A 24,679-nucleotide genomic window follows, 5' to 3' on the forward strand; every position below is an offset into this window, starting at 1 on the left:
GAGGAAGATTCACACTTATGGATACCAAAGAGGGAAGCTGGGGGGATGGGATGAACTGGGAGCCTGGGGCTGACAATGTACAGGCCTATGCATAAAATATACAGCTAAGGAGAACCTACTGGAAGCACAGGGAGCTCTAGTCAATGCTCTGTGGTGACTTAAACGGGAAGGAAACTAAGAAAAGGGGCTATGTACACATACAACTGATTCACTTTGCTGTACCGCAGGAACACACACAACATTGTAAAGCAACTATACTCCAATAAAAATTTTTGCAAAAGAAAGCTGAAGAAGCCTTATTATGAGTTTGAGACAAAGCAGACTTTGGAAAAAAGAAAAAAGATTATCAACGACAAAACTGGAGTTTATATGAAAAGGTTAATTCCACAAAAAGACATAAAATGCTAAATGTGTATCAATCTAAAAAGTCTCAAGATACAGCAGGTTAAGTACCAATAGAACTGAAGGTAAAAAATACATGTGTTATTATAGATGGAGACTTAAACTAGAAGTATGTTCCAGACCACAGAGGACAGAAACCAGGGGGTCAAAAGTCAAAACCATTACTGTAGAAGTCATCTGTAAAAGTAAGCAAAAGATTAAATGTAACACATCTTGAATTAATTTAAACTCACAGGTCCACAGGAATTTATGTGATGACCCTGTAAAATTCAGGATAAATTCTAAAGCATTTGTAATAATGGATTTTAGAGGCCTATCTGCTCTATTAAGGCTTCAGTACATAGAGAACAAATATTTTATTTGGTTTAGGTTGGTTTCCCTAATACCTAGCAAAGTTTTTGACTTGAATAGTTGGTAAACATCTACTGAATGTCTAAAGCTGACTCTTACTAATAAATTATGTTCATCAATATTTAACTATAAAAGTGAGTTACTGTTTCATTAAAAATACAAAGTCCCAGTTGGGTTTCTTTTACAATGGAAGATTTTAGCTTTACAGGCATCCTCCAATATTATCAAAACCACCACCTGGTTTAATAACACAGTGAAAACAATTATAGTGAATGCATGAATTGTTCACAGGGTTAAGGTTCCACATTGCTTGTCTATTAATTAACTCTGCTAATTTATTCACTGGAAATGATTCACAAATTAGTAACGCAAAGTAAATGATACATATAGAATACAGAAATTGAGAAGTAGATTTGCAAAAAGATTTAAAATACATGTAAACATATGTACATTAAAGAAGTATCACTCTTAATGAACACACAAATTTTAAAATGCCGGAATTTTGTCAACTTACATTGTTTATTAGGGCACAGTTCAATCATTTATACCACTAAAATAAGCAAACAAAATACAACTATGGAAGGCATACATTTAGACAAATCATAGGCTCTAAAGATGAAAGACATGGAACAAACCTGACATTTTATTCAATTTTTGATATGTGTGATTAAAATAACAACTAAAGAGGAAATGTATTATTTACTCTGTCACTACTAAATTATGAAATTTAGCAACCTTCTTCAATTCATTCTATCTGGCTGGGTTAAGGAAGGAAAATTTTGAAATTTCAGTCACTGCCATAAAACTCTGAAGATGAGTATCATATCTTTATGAAAAATTATTTTGCAGTGAGGAATACCTATTTATTATGAATTGCCAAGCTTCTTCAGATAACGAATGATTTTCACTTTACTATTCAGGGCATGCCCCATATATACCCAACAGGTACAAATCTGATGGTCTAAGATAGGGCACATGTGAACAATTACTTGTTGAATAAAATGCACAGATATTCTTCTTCTCCTATCAAATAATTCTTTAAAGCTTCTTCCAAATGTCATTATCTGACTTATTAAAATTCAGTTTCACTCAAATTTTCAAACAAAGTGATGAGAGAACGTAAAGTACCTCTTTATAGGCTTGCAAACACTTGGTATTCATTTTCTGAGTCAGACAGCAGAACAGGAAATAGCATAATCACTTACCTGACATGCATTATAAAGAAGTTGGTGTTCCAGTTTTTTAATCCCTAAAATCTGCTGAAACATTTCATAGAGTTGCTCCTTGCTCAGAATAAGTTCAGACACAGCACTTAGGGCCATTCTGTTTGGTGGTTTACACAAGTCCTCTTCACCCCTGGAAATGGCGTCATACTTGGCTATCCAGGAACTCAGCACTGTCTCTTTGCTCAAGCCATCAATTTCTGGCAAACTCCGCACACGTTTCTCTATGTTTTTCTTAAACACCTCTCTGAAGTCATTGGCAGAACATCCTCCACTCTGAACCATTCTGGCCACTCGATCACTCTTCAGAAAAACCTGAAAACAAAACGAACAAACAAAAAAAAGCCCATTTACAATTAGGTAGGGCCACTAACACCAACTGCTTTTAGCAATCCAAGAGTTATGACACCAAACATTCTTCAGTGGTTCAAATGTGCTGTAAAACATGCTAACTACTGACAAAATGGAGGCTCCAAATCATCTCTCTTAAGATGCTGAAATATTTAGGAGAAAAAACAATGAGTTTTGAGGACCTCCTAAGATGATCTGTCCTTGACCTACAGACTCCCCACATGAAGGTCATAGGGGGACCTGAAGGTCATGTGGGGGGATCTCTGCAACTGATACCTTAAGGCTAACAGTGTGGTACGTCTTGTATCTAAGTCAATATCCTCCAGGTACAATCATTAATCACAACTCCTGCACAGCCGGGGGTGGGGTACAGCTGTTCCCATCCATGACTTCACCAGATCCCCAACTTCTCATACACTTCTCACAGCTGCGAAGAATCCATGATGGAAAAGCAAAATCTAAGAAACTTCTAGCTGTCCACGAATGCGAGGTAAGAAATAAAATACACACAATGACAACTAGGGAGAGAGACACTTGTGAAATGGGTAGGAAGAGATGGGTGACTAGTAGTAAGGTCATCCTGTGTGGGAGACATCAGACTTGGCTCAAATCTCTCCTTTCTTCTAAGCAAAGACCCAGCTATCAACAAACATCAGTCAGGATTCATCAAACATTGATTCTGTCATTAAACTTTCTATGAATCCTCTATAGGTCACATGAGACTGATTTTATTCCTGTTTTCTTCCTATAACAACAAAACATTCTTCCAAAGAGCCTGCAGGACTATTTAACATAGCCCCCATGAGTTCCATCTGTTGCTGAGACTTCTGGAAGACAAGTTAATATCAATCATTTTCCTAAGAACTGACTCAGGATACCGAGGTGCTCCTAAATCAACACCCCACTCCCTGTTCTCTGCTACTACCATGTCCGTCTGCATGTGGCCCAGCAGCACGCACGGTCCATGCAAAGCAGCCCCAATGACTGCCATCCGAGCTACCGTGTCCTAAACCTTGTCCCCACTTGATTTCTCCCTTTTTCAGACCATTCATATAAAATGCTGTTTCCTATCTTTGTTCATTGGCCAGGGGAGATTCCTGACTTGAATATTTTGGTTGACTAACTTGCTAACATATGGCAGAAAGTGAAGAGGAACTAAAGAGCCTCTTGGCAAGGGTGAAAGAGAAGAGTGAAAAAGCTGGCTTAAAACTCAATATTCAAAACACTAAGATCATGGCATCCAGTCCCATCACCTCATGGCAAATAGATGGGGAAAAAGTGGAAACAGTGACAGGCTTTATTTTTTGGGGCTCCAAAATCACTGCAGACAGTGACTGCAGCCATGAAATTAAAAGAAGCTTGCTCCTTGGAAGTAAAGTCATGACAAAACTAGACCCCATATTAAAAAGCAGAGACATTACTTTGCCAACAAAGGTCTGTCTAGTCAGAGCTGTGGTTTTTTCAGTAGTCATGTATGGATATGAGAGTTGGACCATAAAGAAGGCTGAGTGCCACAGAACTGATGCTTTTGAACTGTGGTGTTGGAGAAGACTCTTGAGAGTCCCTTGGACTTCAAGGAGATCAAACCAGTCCATCCTAAAGGAAAACAATCCTGAATATTCATCAGAAGGACCGATGCTGAAGCTGAAACTCCAATACTTTGGCCACCTGATGTGCAGAGCCAACTCTTTAGAACAGATGCTGATGCTGGGAAAGATTGATGGCAGGAGGGGAAGTGGACAACAGAGGATGAGATGGTTGGATGGAATGGACTCAAAGGACATGAGTTTGAGCAAGCTCTGGGAGATGATGAAGGACAGGGAAACCTGGCATGCTGCAGTCCATGGGGTCGCAAAGAGTCAGACATTACTGAGCAACTGAACAAGAACTTATAATGGTTGTGACTTTTACAGCAGGCAAACATATGACACATATACTCAGTGTTTCCTTTTTTTTTTCAACCAGCTATGATTCAATTACAGTTAATTCTTAAGTCATAGGTATAAGAAGAGTTTATTTAGATCAAGGAAAATAAAATTAAGATACTTAATAGTATATTTTACCTAAAAATGCCTTTAACTATTATACCTTTAAATACACCGGGTGTCTCCATCTCTTTTCTCCTCCTTATCTAAATGCACTGCCAATGTCAACTCACTGCTTTCCAGTCTGGCCTTCCATGACCCTGTCTCTGGCAGCTGGCACAATTTTGGAGGGTGCTGGAGGGACACTGGAGGAAGAGAGCTCTAGTTCTTAATTCTTTTCGTCTACCTACAGGCACGTGGTAGCATCCCTGGGGCAGCCTCTCTGCAGACCCAAGGCTGGCTGAGAGAGGCACCCTCCGACTGGCAGGTTCCTGGGCAGTTGTGCGGAGTCTGCAGAAGGCAGACTCCCGTGGGTCCCACTGGTACAACACGGCAGTGAATGTCTCTGTAGGGCACACCCCTTCTTCTCCAGCGAGAGGTGGCCCCCAGCCTTTGGGCTGAAGGGAATGGGACCCTCCTCCAGACCTGTTGCTTCCCTGGGGGCCCTGCTACTCCTATATGCTTGCATTTTCCTTGCCCACCATAGCAAATCTCTCATTGTTTATAATACATCTTCCTGTTCAATTATTGTGTGGTTTCTGTCTCTGGACTGCACCATGATACAGAAATACTGAAATGTTACATGGAAGACTACTTCTAAGGGGAAGATATTTGAAAAGGAAACAATTTTTAAAAATGTAGTAATCATATAAAGCTGGAATGGCAAGATATTTTTCAAGTACAACATAAATACCTTATGACTGGCTTCAGAAAAACATTTAATTACTTTGGTATCTAATGCTTTTAGCTGGCAGGGGTTTCAGGGTTGTTTTTTTTTTTTTTTTTCCCAATCTCTTCTGTTTAACAGTTAGTATTAAATTCTACCAAGTCATCAAACAGTGTTTCTGAAGCAAGGGCACTGATGAACTTAGGTTTATAGAGTCTTAATTTCCCCTATAAAACCATACCTACACTCATACTGACTCAGTCCAATTTCATGTTACTGAATCAACATTTCCTAAGTGGTAACAATGTGTCAGGCACTTTGCTAAGAGTTGGGGACACAAACACAAGTGAACCAAAGCTGTTTGCTCTCAAACAGCTCTTACCACCTGAGAGAAAGGACACGCAGAAACCTAGAGGACTAAAGCTGTGCAAAGGGAGGGAAAGAAAAGCAAGTTATGAACCCTGTTATCTGGGGGGCAAGGTTGGGGAGGAGGGAAAAACAGGACAGAGACAAAGGGCCTGTGATCTGAATGACCTGGGGGTTGAGTAAGGAGAAAAGGGAGAAGAAAATACATTTCAGAAAAATAAAAGATAAAAAGCAAGAAAGTATAAAATCACAAGACCTTTTGAGGGAAACATAAGAATTTTTATACTCCAGGAACGTTCAATATAAGGGTGAAGGGAGCAAAAGTTGAGCCAACCAGACCAACAGAGACCAGATGGCCGAATGCAGTTTGTGCCAAGCCAGGACTCTGAGCCCTGCTGGAGGGTCAGGATGATGGCTGGGTAACCTCGTTGCTGAGACACTGAGAAGTATGGTTTAGACAAACAGCTGGTGGTGACAATCAGCCAGAACAGAGATTGGGATCGGCTACCCGAGAGCACAGGAGACCAGGCAAAAAGCATGAAGGCCTTGATCTAGGGCAAGCATCACGGGCTAGAGAGAGAGGCAGAAGGGAGACAATTAACACATCCTGATGAGTTCTAGGACGTGTAAAGGCACGGAAAACATGACGATTCAGTTTTTACTGGGGTGTCTGGATTCCACCAGCCACAGATAATTAAAGAATACAGGCAGAACAACATGTGGAGGGGAGGGGTTGCAAATGGTGGTGGGTAGATGGGGTGGGGGCACGGTCACCGATTATTAGTTTAGTTTTGATAATGTCCAGCTTTGAAAACCAAATAAACAGTACCAGAGTATGGAACAAAACTCTCTGAAACACCTACATTTAGTAAGTTGGCAGAAGAATGGGATCCAGGGGGAGGCGGGTTGTGTCACAGAAAAAGAAGGAAAAAAAAAAATGACACATTAGCAGCCAGGAGAGGAGACAGTCCTGAGAGAGAGAGAATCAAGTCCCACAAGGACTGGCAGAGGTTTGGTTCTACCACCGTCAGGTCACCTGTGGCAGAGAAGACAGATAAACAGTAGGGAGTGATCTGCAGCAGGAGACAACACCTTGTATCCATGTTAAGACAGCAAATATAAACTGTCCTTCCAGAAAACGTGGGTGAAAAGGAAAATGAGAGGAAGGGGAAAAGCTGAAACTGGGAAATGACATGTAGGCAATGAGGGAGACCAATCAGGAAACAAGGGCAGTGTGAGGTCTGGACAACAGAGAAGAGTGAAGTATGTCACTTGTGAGACTAGTATATGGAAGCCTACCATGGGCTCTCCCATCCTTGCCCAGGGTGGGGGTTGGGGGTGGATGTAAGCTGCTCTGAGGCAAGGAACTGAGGCTCTCCGTCTAACAGTCCTCTGCAGGCAGCCCAGAACCAAGGGAGCGGGCTGGAAAATGAATTCTTTAGGCCAGTTGAGCCACAGGATAAGTGTGGTCTCATTGGACAGCTTGATGGCACCTTCACGAGAGACTCATGAGCTCTCCTTACACATCCCACTGACACCCTTAACTTAACAAACTTGGAATACGTGTAAATCTATTGCTGATTCATGTCAATGTATGACAAAACCCACTGAAAAAATAAATAAACAAACTTTGAATGGGATTCATGACTTTTTGCATTATTTGCTCACCCTCTGCCCAGTCTGCTTCAGTGAGTTATCAGTACCTCCCCCCTGCTTCTGGAGAGACCTGGAAACCATTCTTAACTCCACCATCTCCTCCATGTTTATTTCCCAACATACACCTTCTCACTGAACCCTGCTGATCCTACCCACTCCCAAATCCGTCTAAAATCCCTCCTCACCTCTTCATGCCCCTCACTGAGACTATGAGTAGCTGCCTCTTACTTGGCCTTCCTGCCTTGGAAATTTTCCTGACAGCCACTCTACTCTGATTTTCCCCAAGTTGTGCTCTTCATTGATATTAAAAAAAAAAAAAAGTTATTTTTAGTCTGATCATTTAAATTCTTCTCCAGCTTAAAAATTCTTCTCTGATTTTCCACCAAAAGTCATCAGCAAGGCCTTTGAGGTCCTACACTTCAGCTGGTCCCAAACTACCTACCACTCTGGCTTCACTGCAAATGGCTGTCACTTAGTATCCACGCCCTGCCTCCACCATCTTTCCTTCAAACTCTTCACGCTGTCCATCTCACAACCCCCAAGTTACCTCTAAGCAGCTCTCCAGATCCCCACTAATGCCTTGAATCATCTATAAACTATGTTGTTTGTATGCAATCCTAGCACCCTTTCTTTTTCCTTCGAAGTCACTTTCTAACTATAATATTTAAATGTAAATTCTATTACATTTTACTCACATGAGGCTAAGTTCCATGAAACCAAATACAGTTTCACTCACCATTGTATTTGTGGCACTTAGTACTGGGTTGGTCAAAAAGTCAATTCAGGTTTCCCCACAAAATCCTACTTTTTGGCCAACCCAGTACCAGGGCAAGCAGTTAGAGAGGATCCACTGAATGAAAAAATGAGGGGGAATAAACAGTGTGTACGGTTAAACTAATAATTCAATCTTTCCCCTCCATGCAACTGTATAATTTAAATAGTTAACCAGTATGGTTTACTGAGTTTCAGTTATGTTTACAGAAGAAAGAAGTATAGGAAAGGGACCCTGTCCACATGATGGGAGAAGGAAAGACATCTCAGGGAAAGAGGCACAATAGGTGATGTCACAGAGAACCAGTTCAGTGAGAAAAATAAGGTGTATGCTGTCTCAAAACCATACTATTATCTAATTCTCAACCTGTGCTGTTTTTGCAAAGATGACAGTTTTAAGTTTTTCAGATGTTTTAAGTTATGAAACTGTAACGATGATAGGTTTAGTCTCATTAGGTTGCAACTGTCTTGATTCTTGTGCCCTTTCATAATAATACTTGTCAAGTTAAAGGCAGGTAAAGTGTGACCCTGGGCCGAGGCTAGTCCCAGTTACTCGTTTCTGAGTCTAGGGTGCCTTCCTCTCTAATGAAATTCTGTCTGAAGAACATGTAACCGGGGGCCATCCTGGCACAGAAGTGGCTTCAGGAATTTAGTTTACCAACACACCCACTGATAAGCAGATTTTGTCTCCCCAGAGCTCTTCATATATTATCTCCTTTCATCCTCATCATCCCTGTGCCTTATTTCAGTATCAGTCTCTTTGACAGATCAAGTGGGTAGGCAGAGAAGGGACCAGCCAAAGATCACAGTTACTGGGAGAACAGAGACTGAATCCCCACCTTTGGAATTTAAAAGCAACATCCGTTTACTTTTTCTTCTTTCCCACTCTTCCACCCCACCATACCCATCCTCCTCCTACCAAGGGCTCACCCCAAGAGCCATATAGTATGCTGGCCAACACTTATGGAATTACCAACCACTGACCTCCTTCTGAAAAAGCCACTGAACACACCAATTCAGCATGGCGGGGTGAGGGTGGAGGTGTGACGGTCCTGACATCAGAAAACTAACATAGTACGCATGCTACCTTTCTCCACATCTTAGGGACCTTTAACTTGTACATGGGTCCTCTGATTACCACCAGCTGCCACCCTTCTCATTCACCTGCTTAGTTTATAAACCAAAGAAGTTACTATCTTCAAGTCACGGTGAACCAACAACAAAACTGAAATGTGTTGACTGCAACAAGCAGCTATGTCTGCAAAGGCTAAGTCTGCTCAGCTGTCCAAATAAAACTTCAAATACACTTTTTTTTTTTTTTTTTACAAAAGTACTTACTGTTCACATATTGCTTTTGATCTGAAACATGCATTGCTTCTTGATTCAAAAGGATTGTATAATGATGAGAAAAACATTATCTGCTTGCCAAATCATTGTGGCTATCTATGAGATGGTTCCTGGGAAGGCTGCCAACATGTGTTCAGCCAGGAAAACACTGAGAAAGAACAAGAGCCCCACTTACAAGAGATGTCTTTTTCTCCTTAATAATGACAAAGAAAACACTGTCTAATAATTTCAATAACCTATGTGGCCCGTGGATAAACCCTTTCTTCAGCTATTTTTCAGGTGTTATCAAATCCATGATCATTTTTTTTTTGTAATAGGGATGAATTTAATTATACTAGATATCAAATAATTCCCAGTTTTCCAGCATTAATACCATTATTTCTTATCAGGTCACTTCTCATGCCTAAAGCTAGTCAACAGATTATTCCCTGTTGGCACTATATAATTACAGGAGTACCATCCATCCAAGTCTCCCTCAACCCATCTTTCCAGCATTCTCTTCCACTGCTCCCAAGAACATACTTTCTGTTCCAATAAAGAAAAATACTTAACCTCTAACAGTCTCCACCCCAATAGCACATCCATTTGTTCCACAAATATTTAACAAAACATACTCCATGTTGGGCAATGTGCTCAGAGCTGGGGATTTACTGGTGAGCAAAATGGTATAGGTTTGCTGCCTTCATAGAACTTATAGTGGAAGAAACAAACTACAGAAACTAAAATGACTGTGGGTTGATGAATGTTACTGAGAACTGAGCATTTTTGGCATGATGAGACTTTGTAGCAAGGCTGTGAATCTATTTGAGGAAGTCACAGAGCTTCCCTGAGGAGGTGAATGAGGGATGAAGACCGAGAAGAATCAGTTGAGACATGAGGGGAGGCCAAGGGACAGTGGGGGTGAGTGGGACACAGCTGGTCTCAGGGGGCTTTGGTGGAGGGAATGGACCTACAGTGATGAGACAGAAGGGACCAGCTTTGTAAGTCCTCGAAAGGTGTCTAGGCTTTATCCCCAGAGCATGGAATACCATCCAAATGCTCAAGTCAGGGAGTCCCATGAGAAACACTGCATTTGAAAACAGCTGAAATTTATTCTAGGGGCTTTATATATATTAACCTTCAAACATAAAGTAGGTGGTGGTATCTATTTTAAAGGTAAGAAACTAAAGCACAGAGACGTAAAGACACTTGTCTGAGGTCACACAGCCAAACTGTAGAGGAGTGAAAATTTAAGCCTAGACCATGCAATCAAATGTGATGATTTATCAACTTATGGCTCATTAAACTGAAGGGGAGAAAGAAAGGAGCAGACAGAATGAAGAGAATCAGGCAGAATATACTCCTGTCATTCTCTCCTCTGTGATGCTGTCCACAGTTTATGCCACATGTTCATTCTGGGCCTTCTTAGCACTGTCCATTCTCTCTGAGGGTAGGAAACACACCCGTCCTCGAGTGAGCAAATTCCGTACGGCATCACTGTATCTCTTTCCTGCTTAGACAATGAACTTCACTAGAACCGCACCTTTAAAAAGCCTCTGTACGGTATGGTATCATTTGATAGGGAAATTTCGAAGAAAATAATGAGGTCCCCGTAGTCCTAATGGATTTTGGAAAGTTATTAAATCCAAATGGGGGTGTTTTGACCAGTGTGGGATGAAGTTTTCACTGATTCAATGTAAAGAAATGAACACTGAAAGTAGTTTTAATAAAGCTAAATTTACTCCATATATTATTTGTAGAAATCATAGATACAAGTCACTTCTCTGTAATACAATGCTGTTAACAGTAGATGGTAGGTTAGTTTTGTTTGCTTTGTAGTGGTTCATGACCTTTCTTGGCAAAAAATATTTGATCTTGGTGGTTTTTTCTTTCTTCCTTTCTGATCCATGAATTTTCAAGGTTTAGAAATCACTGCTTTAACCAATCCCATTCCCTTCACATGTGTTAAGAAACTGTAACTTAAAACTGACAGCAAACTTAAAATATATATATATATATATACATATTATACATATAATATGTATATATATAGGTAAGTGATATGTCTAGACCTTTATCTATAAACTAGGAAGCAGATGCTCTCAAAAGATCCTGCCTTATAGCTCACCTAAATTCCTTATATCAACTCTAAAGCCCTTAAAGGAGATCTAAACCCCTTAAACTACCAAAGGCTTCTCTGTCTGTGGTAGGAATTGAGATGACTTTACATTTAGATGAACTTAAGTGTGATTTGAAAAGTATAAAAAAACTCTTTTTTTTGGGAAAAAATATGCATGCTATTCCCATCATCAATATTACAAATTTTTATAAAGCTTTTTTCTTCTAATATCAGCTAATAGCAGATCCTTTAGTATTCCTTTATAGGTATTTTCCAGCTCAATGATTAGTTTAAATCTCCCTAAGCTGATGAAGAAAATCTCCTTAACCCTGTAACTACAGAGCAAGAAACGAAGTCTACCAAGTCACTCAATCCAAGCACAAATAAAAACAGAGAAGCATGATGGCTGACTACTAGCCGGGCTTCTGATCTGTACAGACTGAAAGTCTTAAGGGCAAAAAAGGTCAATTTCTGTATGCATATATACAGTGAAAGAAAGGCATCACCCTCCCACTTTCCAACCCATTCCCTCACTCTTCCCCTGTTTCATAGTATTATAGAAAATTAAAGAAAACTTTGAAAGCTCCTTAAAGAAGGTTGAGCACTGAAAACTGATGCTTTTGAATTGTAGTGCTAGAGAAAACTCGAGAGTCCCTTGGACAACAAGGAGATCCACTCACTCAATCCTAAAGGAAATCAGTCCTGAATATTCATTGGAAGGACTAATTCTGAAGCTGAAGCTCCAATACTTTGGCCACCTAATGCAAAGAACTGACCCATTGGAAAAGACCCTGATGCTGGGAAAGATTGAAGGCAGGAGAAGAGGAGGACAGAAGAAGAGATGGTTAGATGGCATCACCGACTTGATGGACATGAGTTTGAGCAAACTCCAGGAGATAGTGAAAGACAGGGAAGCCTGGAGTGCTGCAGTCCATGCAGTCACAAAGGGTTGGACATGACTGAGCAACTCAACAACAAGGGAAAGTTCACAGGTTGAGCTGCTTTCTTCTGCCTATATTATGGAGACGTTTGCTTGGTTTGGGATTTTTTTTTTTTTTGCCATTATAATAATATAGAAAATAAAATTTTAAAATGTGTATTACTTTACAATCTTAGTATCTAATATTCATTAAATCCTTAAAATCACTTATTTTCATTGTATGGAAGAAACTGTGGTTCCCAGGTTTACAATATTCCAATTTTGTGCAGAGCTTCTTATCTCACCCTCATGTCTGCTGCACTGCTCTCGGCCACGAAAGCGTGTACCAAAACCCAGAAGGAAATCAGACCTGAGTGTTCAACGTGTGACACAAGCTGAGAGACTGAGCCATACTGGGTCAGTTTCCTCCCTGGTGGAATAGGAATAAATATCACTTTTTCTCACACAGTTTTTTGAGTATTACGTGAAATAATACAGTAAAATATGCTCTTAATCAGTTATGCAAACTGTGAATCTGTGAACCTATGCCAGCACCCGATCGTTACCTGTCCCTCAACAAGTACAGAGAGTATGTCTTTAGAAACTTGCAGTGATGAGACATTGCCCTGACATTCCTGTACCCTATTTTATACCAACATCCTGTTACGAAAATGTGCAAACATACAGAAAAACTGTAGCGGTTTGAAAATCACTGATTTAACCAATCTTATTAATAATGTGAAGAAACCATAAGTTAAAATCAACAGCAAACAATCTCTTTTGTTCTGAAATTTAGTTCCTGCCCTGTTTTCACAAATAACATTTTTTAAATTTATTTTTTATTGAAGGATAATTGCTTTATAGAATTTTGCTGTTTTCTGTCAAACCCCAACAAGAATCAGTTTTTCTTTCACGTAACTATCTGTCTTCTCCATTGACTCAAATTATTTTCATTATATATTTCAGAGTTAGTGAAATACACGATCTTGTGTTTTAACAAAATAATCCACAATGGATTGAAAATAATATGAGTCCTTTGCTGCAGATACATCATCAAGAAACTTTTCTGAGAAGATGTTGACACAGAAATTGGGAGAAGATATTTCTAAGAATCAAATTATATTTTCCACAAGACTATCAGTGCACTGGAGAATAAGCTACTGCCCTTTCAGACGGCAGCTAAGAAAACATGAATCTTGAGGACTGCAAGTCATTTACTCTTGATGAGCCAAAAGCCTACAAGCAGACAAAGTTCCAAAACTAAGAAAGAATTTCTGGAAAGTAAATCAATCTTAAAAGCAAACATTCTTTAAGTCAAAGAAAAATGAACCCCACACCTTTTGAACCACATCTCCCTGGCAAGTAACGACTCTTAATAAAAAACGTGTTGGATGAGTTCTGCAGTTTGTACTGTGTAATTATTTGTTTTTCCACCAGATGGCAACTATGGGTGGAATAATGGTATTTTTTAATCTCAGAATGTGACTTCCAGGATTGTGCAAGACTTCAAAGGTATAAATCCAATCACCCTTTTAGAGCTTGAATTCTCTCACCACCGTGGCCACCACCATTAAAACGACATCCAAACCACCAAACTCCTTTAGGGAAGAGAAACCCTCAGTTCACGGGGGGACAATACACTGTGTGCGCATGCTTGCTAAGCCAATTCAGTTGTGTCACTCTGTGAGACCCCATGGTCTTTAGACTGCCAGGCCCCTCTGTCCATGGAATTCTCCAGGCAAGAATACTGGAGTGGGTTGCCATTTCCTCCTCCAGGGGATCTTCCTGACCCAGGGATCAAACCCATGTCTCATGTCTCCAGCATTGGCAGGCAGGTTCTTTACCACTAATACCACCTGGGAAGCTCAACCTGTCTATAGACAGGACCAACTACCAGAAAGTCCTTTGTTTCCACACGTAGCTGTCACTTTCTCACCTACTTCTTACCTCCATAATAGCAGAGACTATCTAAATTCTCCCCAAGGCCATTCTTCAGGTTTTAACACAGCTAACACTGTCTTAGGAAATGGCAACCCACTCCAGTACTCTTGCCTGGAGAATCCCATGGAGGGAGGAGCCTGGTAGGCTACAGTCCATGGGATCACAAAGAGTCGGATATGACTGAACGACTTCACTCACTCACTCAACACTGTCTTCAGCCTTCCAGGTTAAACACCCCTCAGGTGATAGGGGCTCTCCTGGCACACACTCCACTTTTTCTCTGTTCTAGCACAGGACCCTTGTTCCTCTCAGCCCTCTGCCCAAATATTCCTCTTCTTGACAAAACTTCCTCTATTTAAAACTGCCAACTCTGCCTCTGACAATTCCATCCTGTTTTGTTTTCCTACACAGCACTTACAACTATTCAATAAATTATATTATAATTTCTTTCCAGTAGAAAGAAAGATCTGAGGGTGCTGGGTTTACTCGCCCCTGTGCTTCCAGGGCAAATCAATATTTAATGAATGCATGCATGAAGTGCTTCACCAGTGACTATGCCATATGAGTAAAATCTGTTAATGCGAAAAGGACAGCAATTCTAGTTACAGAAGCAACGCTTCTATTAACGCAGTGTGTTGTGTGTTAGTCATTCAGTCGTGTCTGACTCTTTGCAACCTCATGGACTGTAGCCCCATCAGGCTTCTCTGTCCAAGGAATTCTCCAGGCAATAATACTGGAGTGGGTAGCCATTCACCTTCCTGACCCAGGGATTGCACCCTGGTCTCCTGCATTGCAGGGACATTCTTCACTGCCTGAGTCACCACGGAGGTCCATTGATGCATTAGGAAAGGCCCAACACCTTGAGATGAACTGCTTAGATGCTCAATGACTCATCTTGCACTTACTTTCAGCTACAATTTTGAAGACACTGACTCTCCCTCCAGTGTTTATGAAACTGGTTTTATGGCCCAAACCTAAGAATTTATGTTTTTTTTTTTTCTTCTGAATTCCATGTATAGCCCACTGTTTTTGTATGTTGAGTTATTTTCAGACCTGTAGTGAATGAAATGGAGAAGGAAATGGCAACCCACTCCAGTATTCTTGCCTGGAGAATCCCAGGGATGGGAGCCTGGTGGGCTGCCATCTGTGGGGTTGCACAGAGTCGGACACGACTGACGCAACTTAGCAGCAGCAGCAGCGAATGAAAGAAAGTGAAAAGTGAGCTCCTCCATCCATCCATGGGATTTTCCAGGCAAGGGGACTGGAGTGGGTTGCCATTTCCTTCTCCAGGGGGATCTTCCCAACCCAGGGATGCATCCCTGGTCTTCCGCATTGTAGGCAGACGCTTCTACTGTCTGAGCCACCAGGGAAGTCCAGGATGTAGTGAATAGGTGGTGTGAAATACTATCCTTTCCAGTGTGGGCTGCCTAGTCCACTGCATGGACTGCACAAGCTGTTTCAGCTTCTCAGTTTTTTCCTAACCTTCTACTGTGAAATTCATAAGCTATCTACTATCTATTCATTTCCTTACAACTCTCTTGGCAATGTGATAGTGGTGGTAAAGAAACTGGAACTGGAAGAGGAAAGGAGCAAGCATTAATGCACAAGCTATGCATAAAATCTGAGAGCAGTGGCACCTGAAATGCACCTAAATGTGTGTCTTGGAAAATTTAACAACTCTTATTTGTGCAGGGTTTTAAAATTTACAATTATTTTCATTTACATTATTTCTATCTGACTACAATTGTGTGATGCATCCGTTTCTGAGAATGAACTGACCCTCTGAGACAGGAGAGGTTCTTAAACTTGAATGTCCATCAGAATCAAATAGAAGACTTGCTAAAATAGATTCTGGGTCCCCCAGAGTGTAGGTCTGAAGTGGGGCCTGAGACTGTGTAGTTCCAACAACTATATGAGTTCAGGTGAAGCTCATGCTCCTGGGTCTGACGACCACTGTTCCGAGATGTTCTGCCCTGGGGCAAGGATATGAGTGTGCCCGTCATTGGATGGAAAAGCATGGTGTTCTTTTCAATAGGGCAAGTGTGTGTCCAAGGCCCGAACTTCTGAAACAAACTGATGTTATTAGAACTATAAAAAATTTCTTTTTTGCCCCTTTCCAACTTCAGAGGAAAGGAAGGATATGGAAAACCCCTCTGACTAAAGTTTTTACATGAGGGAATGACTAGTTTTCAGCATCAGTACCTCTAATTGGGAGTGGCCATTCCTAGAGCTTAATTTTCCTTTTTCACTCAATCAGATGTACCCTTCCCACACCCTCGTCTACCCACATGCCTCTTTCCTAATTACACTGAGATCTCATGAGTTACTACTTTAACCCCCTCCTATTAGCACTTTCAGAGCCTATAGTTAGGATTTTTCTTCTAAGGCCCAATCCTTCAAGTCCTCAACATTAGACTCACATAAACATGTTCTCCATTACTTAAACACTAGCTTTTCAAGCTACCTGTAGTGTAGTGGTAAAGATCAGGAGCTGTGGAACCAGACTGAGTTCAAATACAGGCTCTGCCACATGCTGACTGTTTAACTCTGGGCAAGTTACTTAGCCTGGCTGGGCCTCAGCTTCCTCTTCTAAAGAATGGGGGTATTGATAACACCTACCTCAGAGCTCCTGTTTGGATTAGTGGGTTTCTACGAAGCTTATATAATGGTAAGTGTACTGTGGCTCTTGTTATCAGTACCACTTTCATCATCATCTTGACAATCAGCAGCTTTACCCAGGCTGCCACACATTTTTGACAGAAGAAGTCCTATTACTACAACTTTGCAAATGGAGATATGGGTTCAAAGTAGTAACATTAAATTCCATTTAACAGTAAATTACAATTAATGTGAAAGTAAACAACAGGTGAATTGTCTCATTAATAAATTACTACAATTAAGCACTTAGCATATGTCATGTCTTTTGCTGTATTTTACCTTACTTCATTAGCACAGACCTATACTTTGAGCCATGTAGTAAAGCACCTGTAAGTTCTTTGGGTTCCTCAAATTCAGCATACTAAAAATTGGAACTCCCCTTCTACCCTAAACTTGCTTCATCTATATTTTCTACTTCAGTGAATGATATCGTCACCTCCTATCGGCCCAGGTTAGAAATCAAGGAGTCATCCTTAACTCTTCACTTCTCCTCAACTCCTTCTGGCCCACCCCCTTCTCTTCTGCATTCACTGTGTGTTGCTAAACTGAAGATGAAAATTATGGGTAGAGGTAAGTTTTGAAATTACTGCTACTTTGGTCAGTAAGAAATGAAGAAGAAAATACCTATCAGCAAATAAAATCAAAGAATATTCTCTGGGACATGACCCATGCTTTGATTCATCTCACCCAATTCACCTACTGTTTTTGTTCATATTTTCACCTTATCAACTCCTGGGTTATTGCAACCACCTCCAAAATTCCTGTTCTTCATTTTCCTTAATCAAAATTCTACATGACACTCAAACTTCTTTAAAATACACCCGTTGTTCACTGTTTCTTCCATGAGAATGCCCCTTTCCCCACCGAGCAGTTCCATTTCAAACGTTTTTTCCTTATTTAAGAGCTCCTTGCTTCTCTAGTTGAAATCCACTCCTCCATACTCCCAAAAATCTTTATCAGTTTCTCTCCATGAAATGTAACCCTTTATAACTTGATATTTAGATGTTTACCTACGTATTTTCCAGGAAAATGACAATAAGTAAATCTGAAGGAATCCGAGGATGAAATTAGGAACCCAACTAATATAAAGGCCTTTTGGAACAGCCTTATTTTTGGCAGTGGTTCTCAAACTTGTCACGTTGGGAACACCTGGGTACCCAGTACCTGGGCCCTATCCCAGAGGTCTTGGGTACAGTCAGGGCACTGAGCATTTTAAAAACTCTCCAGGAGGCTCTGATGTGTAGCCAAGGCTGAGAAGTAGTGGTCTGTGGAGGAATAGAAATAGCTGAGATTAATATAAGAATTTTTAAACAGAAGTAAAGAGCTGGTGGATATCAATAGAGACAACTCAGGGTAGGTGAATGATACTATAGAAAAAAAAGTGTGGAAAACAAGGAATTTGGTAGCACTTGGTACACAGAATAAGACTGAAATGTCTTGCAACTGGTTCTAGGCTGAAGCTGGAGAAGATGAGATGGGATGGGAAAGGATGGTTAGGGGCAACTCTGCTTGGAAAGAGAACAAAGAGCAAGTGGTAGGAAGTAAGGTCAAGCGGATTCAGAGAAGGAATGCTGAAGAAGTTGCCATTAAGTTGGGAAGTTTTTAGAACTGACAGAACTTACATGGCAGCAATGAAAGTGGAAGTGTTAGTCACTCAGTCTTATCGGACTCTTTGTGACCTCATGGACTGTAGTTCACCAGGCTCCTCTATTTGTGGAATTCTCCAGGCAAGAATACTGGAGTGGGCAGCCATTGCCTTCTCCAGTGGATCTTCCCAACCCAGGGATAGAACCTGGGTCTCCTGCATTGCAGGCAGATTCTTTACCGTCTGAGCCACCAAAGCAGCAGCAATAGCGCTGCTGAATTAGGAGATAAATGTTACTGATGTAGGAATGTTCCCAAATCAGCTACCCTGGTCGTCAACAATGAGGAGAAAATTTCCTACCAGCAGCTGAAATCAAAGAAAACATCCCAGAGGCCTGACAAAAATGACAGCATAATTGTAAAGACAGGTGTTATAAGCTGTGGTGCTGCTATTAAAAAAAAACAAAAGGGACATTTTGGTTGTGAGGTTATGATATTTGAGCTTAGTATATACATTAAGGAGATCAAACCAGTCAATCCTAAAGACAATCAGTTCTGAATATTCATTGGAAGACTGATGCTGAAGCTCCAATACTTCGGCTACTGGATGCGAAGAGCTGACTCATTAGAAAAGACTCTGATGCTGGGAAAGAGTGAAGACAGGAGGAGAAAGGGATGATAGAGGATGAGATGGTTGGATGGCATCACCGACTCGATGGACACTGGGTATGAGCAAGCTCTGGGAGATAGTGAAGAACAGGGAAGTCTGGTGGGCCTCAGTCCATTGGGTCACAAAGAGTTGGACACGACTGAGCAACTAAACAACAAATATATGCTGAAGTATTATAAAGTGTACAAGTGTTGTAGAGTGTAAAGTGTACATACAACTCTAACACCCGTGCCCAGGAACCAGATCATGTCTCTAACTTAAAGTACATTACTCAACCCCTCTTCTCCCCCCCAAATTCTAACAGTTTAGAAAACTAGGTATGCATATTTCTGTATTAATAATTATAATAACCCATAATCCTTATTTTTCATTACTAAACAGCAAACATTAAAAAAAAGAAGTACAAAAACCAAACAAATTCTAAACTATAGAAACTAGTGCTCACGGTAAATGATGGAGCAGGAACTTCACAGTATCAATGTGTAAAGGCTTCCTCTTTAATGCTTCTTCAAACTCTGATCCTTTCTCCCACTTGTTCATGCAAGCTGCTTCAAAAACCAGTGAGTTGTGTGATAGAAGAGAACACTTTCATGTGTTTAATGTTCAGTTCAATCACTCAGTCATGTCCGACTCTTTGCGACCCCATGAATCGCAGATGCCATCTAGCCATCTCATCCTCTGTTGTCCCATTCTCCTCCTGCCCCCAATCCCTCCCAGCATCAGGGTCTTTTCCAATGAATCAACCCTTCCCATGAAGTGGCCAAAGTATTGGAGTTTCAGCTTCAGCATCAGTCCTTCCAATGAACACCCAGGACTGATCTCCTTTAGGAAGGACTGGTTGGATCTCCTTGCAGTCCAAGGGACTCTCAAGAGTCTTCTCCAACACCACAGTTCCAAAAGCATCAATTCTTCAGCACTCAGCTTTCTTCACAGTCCAGCTCTCACATCCATATATGACCACTGGAAAAACCATAGCCTTGACTAGATGGACCTTTGTTGGCAAAGTAACGTCTCTGCTTTTTAATATGCTATCTAGGTTGGTCATAACTTTCCTTCCAAGGAGTAAGTGTCTTTTAATTTCATGGCTGTAATCACCATCTGCAGTGATTTTGGAACCCAAAAAAATAAAGTCTGACACTGTTTCCCCATCTATTTCTCATGAAGTGATACTATGCTTAAATACCATCAGAAATGCCAGATCCTGGCTCACTAAATCCTTTGAAATACATTACTGTAAATATTATGACTGACCAACATCTCTCTAAAGGATGACTAGAGTAAATCTATAGCCAAGAAACAGGGATGCATACTATAAACATACTGTGCCTTTTAATATGAGGCAATACTTATGATTTACTGTATAGGTAAACTCACCTGTAGCTTCATTCAATAAGAGGTCAAAAGTGCTTTAGAATCATTTTCATGTCAGTAAATATTAAGTCCAATTCATCCCCATAATAAACAAGTGTTATTTTTATGAGTGTCAAGCCCCCTACCTAGTGAGGCGAGCATGGGGAATCAATTACCAGAGACATGCAAAAATATATACAAAGGAGAAATGCAAGAGAAATTCATATGACACTGGTATTAGGGGCAAAATAATTCATATTATGTTCCCATGCCATTATGGTAAAATACATTTGCATCACTAGTTATAAGAGAAAATGGTATAGCCCAAGGAATCGGTATAAAAAACTATTACAATGGATAATACCTGACATTTGACACAGCAGTGCTATTTCCAGGTTCTGGTTATTAAACCCAGAGTAAAAGTGGTTTATTGATCTGTTTACAGCATTCTAAAGACAAGGATTAAAACCGCTGTTTTGTTCTGACATATGAAACAGCTAGGCAAAGAAGTCAGGCCGCTGTCTGCCGCCTGCTAGGCACTAAAGCAATCATAGCTCCTGAGTTCCCTGATGGGACCCTTTCCTTCTCTGTTTCAAACTGACTCTATGTTCTAATCAACAACCCTTGAAAATTCTCAAATCAAGATCATAAGCACACTGTGTTCAATGTTTGATGTCCACATTAACAAAGAAATGCTTGATTACAACAGCATATTCATGCCAATTTCTCACACATGAAGGTAAGTCAGATCTAAGATGGACAATAATGAATAAAGTGGAGGCAAGGGGGAGAAAGGAGAAAATGTGTGTAGTGGAAAGACGGATAGGACAATTATATCAGTGTGAAGAGCAAACAACAAATTCCTCAGGTGTTAGGTCTAACACGGAACACACACTCCACCTGAATTTGCCAGGAGTACACAGGATGGTAATAACGTGAGAACCCTGGGTCTGGGGACTGCCATCACCTGGCCATCTGCCTAGTTTTTTTCTGTGTCTCAGTTCTCCCTGGTCTTAGAGGAATGTACTTCTTCCTTTAAACAGTCTTCCTTGGCATTGCAGTTAGAATCAACTACTGCCTTCCTGCCTGGCTGTGCATTCCGATATTGCTAGCACACAGCAGCTCACAAAATTCCTCTTAATAGAGCTCTCTCTAGGGTTCTACAAGAATTCAAATCCCCGTGTCAGCCTTGGAGAGTTCAAGGCTCTTCTGCAAAATTATCCATGCTAAATTGTGATACTAAATCCTGCCTGGGCTAAAAATTAAACTTTCGTTTTATCAAAGTGATTTGGGATGAAAATTTTCAGGATTAAGTTCCCATTATTTTGTGTGATTTGGATAAACATTCCAGTTTTTCAGATTAACACATAATAATTACATTATTTAAAAAATAATTATTATTCATTTACTCAAATATTTGAGTCAGACATTGTGCTGGATCCTGGGAATACAGAGTGAACAAAACTAACAATCCCAGCAAGTCATAATAACTTCTACATTCTAGTTAGTACTTATCTACAAAATAATCACAGTTAGTGTTTTATTTAATTGCAAAAAATTAACTAGGGAGTGGGGTAGGGCGTAAGTGAAACAAATACACTATAACTAACCACAGGACTTCTTTAAGTCTTTCTATACATTATGAACATGTAACAATTATGATTAGCAATACTCCGTGCTGAAACATCTGCTATTCCCTTAAAGAGTGCTGGTATTTTAACTCTAAAATTCCTATCACCGTATATACACAGATCACATAAAATGTACTAATGGCTTGAACAGAATTATGTGTCAAAACAGTACAATTCCATACAGCAAAAATTTCACGCCAAGAATGAAGAGAACACAGCACAATGATTTTCAAGTTAGCATATTGTACTAAAAATATCGAAAGATAAATTTTATTCTCCCTAGCTTATAAAAGTTCATTTATGTTTTTCAAATTTCATTGATGGTTTCTGTATTATAAGGAACATATAAATATATTAACAATTTTCCTACCAAAATAAAGCCCAATATATATGCAAAAAAAATTCAGGAATAAATTTTGTCCTTGGTTGGGAATTCCCTGGCAGTCCCGAGGTTAGGACTTAGTATTTTCACTGTGGTGGCCCGAGTTCAATCTCTGGTCAGGTAACTAAGATCCTGCAAGCCACATGGGGTGACCAAAAAAAAAAAAAAATTCATGTGCACATAGAAATAAATGTAAATATTCACAGGAGCAACATACACTGACAAAAAAATTACATTTAGTAAGGGTGAGAAACAGGAAAAACAAAAACAAAAAAACCCTGCTAGGACTTCTCTTTTTTTCTGAGACTTGACAAATGCAGAAAATTACCAAAGTAACAACAACAACAAAAAAGACACGAAAATCACACTTTGGACAAACTGCTTGTCAGTATTTAGGACCTGATTTCACAAACAGGTTGAATTCAGTTCCTCGAAGGCCATGCGGTCAAGGCGGAGGATGGATGTCCGCTGCTACTGAATTAGACCGGCCGACGTCCTGAGAAGGAAGGGGCTCCTCCTCCTCCACATGCGTCACTTTATCTGACCTTCCTGAAGGAGGAAGTTCATTATTTGTGCCCTCTTCACTAGATGACAGGATATCAGCCAATTCGTTGGACATTAGGACTTGCAAGGGCTCTGTTCCATCTTCAACATCCATCTGAATCCCCAAAGCTTTAAGAATATCACATTTGCACATGGGGCACGTCCCATGGGCTAAGATCCAGGGGTCAATGCAATTCTTGTGGAAAAAGTGTTTACAGGTCAGAATACGAATTGTATCGCTAGGCTTATAGAGTTCAAAGCAAACTACGCAGCTATCTCCATTGGCGCTTACTTCCTCGTCCCCCTCTTTCAGTATCCGAACCTGAAGCTGGCCAAATGCTTTCTTGAGATCATTTGTTAACCGCTGCCACCTCCGGTTCTGAATCCTTGCTACCCAAACTCTTCGAATATGATAAAAGATGAAATACACTAATGTAGCGGTTGTGACGATCACAAAAGAGACAAAATAGTGATTCATCCAGATGATGTGTTTTCTTCCCACCTCGATCATGACGGTCACGTGAACGCCCTTCTGAATTAAATGCAAAATCTCCATGCCTTTTAAGTTACCAATCATCACCACAACAACGTCTTCAAATACCTGATGAGACATGGGAAAGACCTGATTGCCAGTTCCTGGGAAGTTATAGATGATCACTCCACTGGCTCCATTCTCCACCGCCACCTTGATCTTCTGGGTGAAGGTACAGCTTCCCCGTTCGACAAGGGCGAGCCATGTCTGCGAGTTCTTCAACTTCCTGAAACTGGTACTGGGGCTGCAGGCAGTTTGTGTTTTTCCCTCTGGAGGCAGGATGACCCCCACCACTCTCTTCAAAGTGGAGCTCCTTCCAAACACGCCAGTCTCCCCCAACTCTGACAACATGCGATTCCCAACATGAAACGATATGTTCATGTAAGCAGTCCACACGGCGCTGGTTCTGCAACAGTGCTGGCTAAGCAGCCAAAGGAAGCTGAATTTCATGAGCCAGGAAGAGGCAGCATTGTTTCTCTGAGTGCCAACCTTGAGTAGATGCATCTCTCTCTCTCTGCTTAAGTGACTGAAGAACCAACCCAACAAAAAGATGTGGTTTCCACATCTGTTGACGATCAATGTAAACTATTAAAATGGAAAATACCTTCTGGGTGAAAACAAGTTCCACTGTCTTCCAGCATGTTTTTGTAAGAAATTCTTAAAGAAGTTTTATGAGTTTTGGATTTTTTTTTTAAGAGGGAGAAAGAGGAAAACTTTAGATTGAAAAAAAAAAAAATCCCAGTCTCACTACTGTAACTCTAGATACTGTTTACTGTTGGGTGATATGATTATGACATAAAAGACAACACAGCCAATTAGGTAAGAGCTTAGAGCATGCTGTGTATTTATTGGTTGAATGCTTTGAATGCTGCTATGGGTAATTTCAATGTTACAGGACAGATTCAGCCCTTGAGTTACATGTTATGTTACCAGGTATCACATTAAACTAAAAAATATAAAAATTATATAATGCATGTATTTTAAAACCTGAATACACATGCAAGATAAACCATACAATTAACACTTTCCTTCACAGTTAGTGAAGTGAATATCTGTTACAAAATGCCAAGTTTAACCATGAATGTTAATTAAAAATTAGCACTATGACTAGATATGGGGTAGAAGTGGTGAATAACAGTTTTTAACTCATGTT

General features: G+C 40.4%; 2 protein-coding genes across 24 annotated transcripts in view; both read right to left on the reverse strand.

Annotated features, from left to right (window-relative positions):
* Positions 1-24,679, reverse strand: part of CADPS2 (calcium dependent secretion activator 2) — a 571,224-nt gene that overhangs the window by 365,819 nt on the left and 180,726 nt on the right. For all 23 annotated transcript variants that reach the window (XM_043872603.1, XM_043872601.1, XM_043872591.1 and 20 more), the window contains exon 3: positions 1,959-2,291. In XM_043872603.1, the coding sequence (XP_043728538.1) occupies positions 1,959-2,291 (333 nt within the window). The remainder of the gene's footprint in view (positions 1-1,958; positions 2,292-24,679) is intronic.
* RNF133 (ring finger protein 133) lies at positions 22,897-24,030 on the reverse strand. The gene has a single exon (XM_043873150.1). The coding sequence runs from the start codon at positions 24,028-24,030 to the stop codon at positions 22,897-22,899; it is 1,134 nt and encodes a 377-aa protein (XP_043729085.1).

This window comes from Cervus elaphus, chromosome 18 (assembly GCF_910594005.1).
Source record: "Cervus elaphus chromosome 18, mCerEla1.1, whole genome shotgun sequence".
Classification (NCBI taxonomy): domain Eukaryota; kingdom Metazoa; phylum Chordata; class Mammalia; order Artiodactyla; family Cervidae; genus Cervus; species Cervus elaphus.

What these genes read in the sequence shown, in the direction of transcription:
- RNF133 (XM_043873150.1), bottom strand. Translation starts at nt 24,030, where the DNA reads ATGCATCTACTCAAGGTTGGCACTCAGAGAAACAATGCTGCCTCTTCC.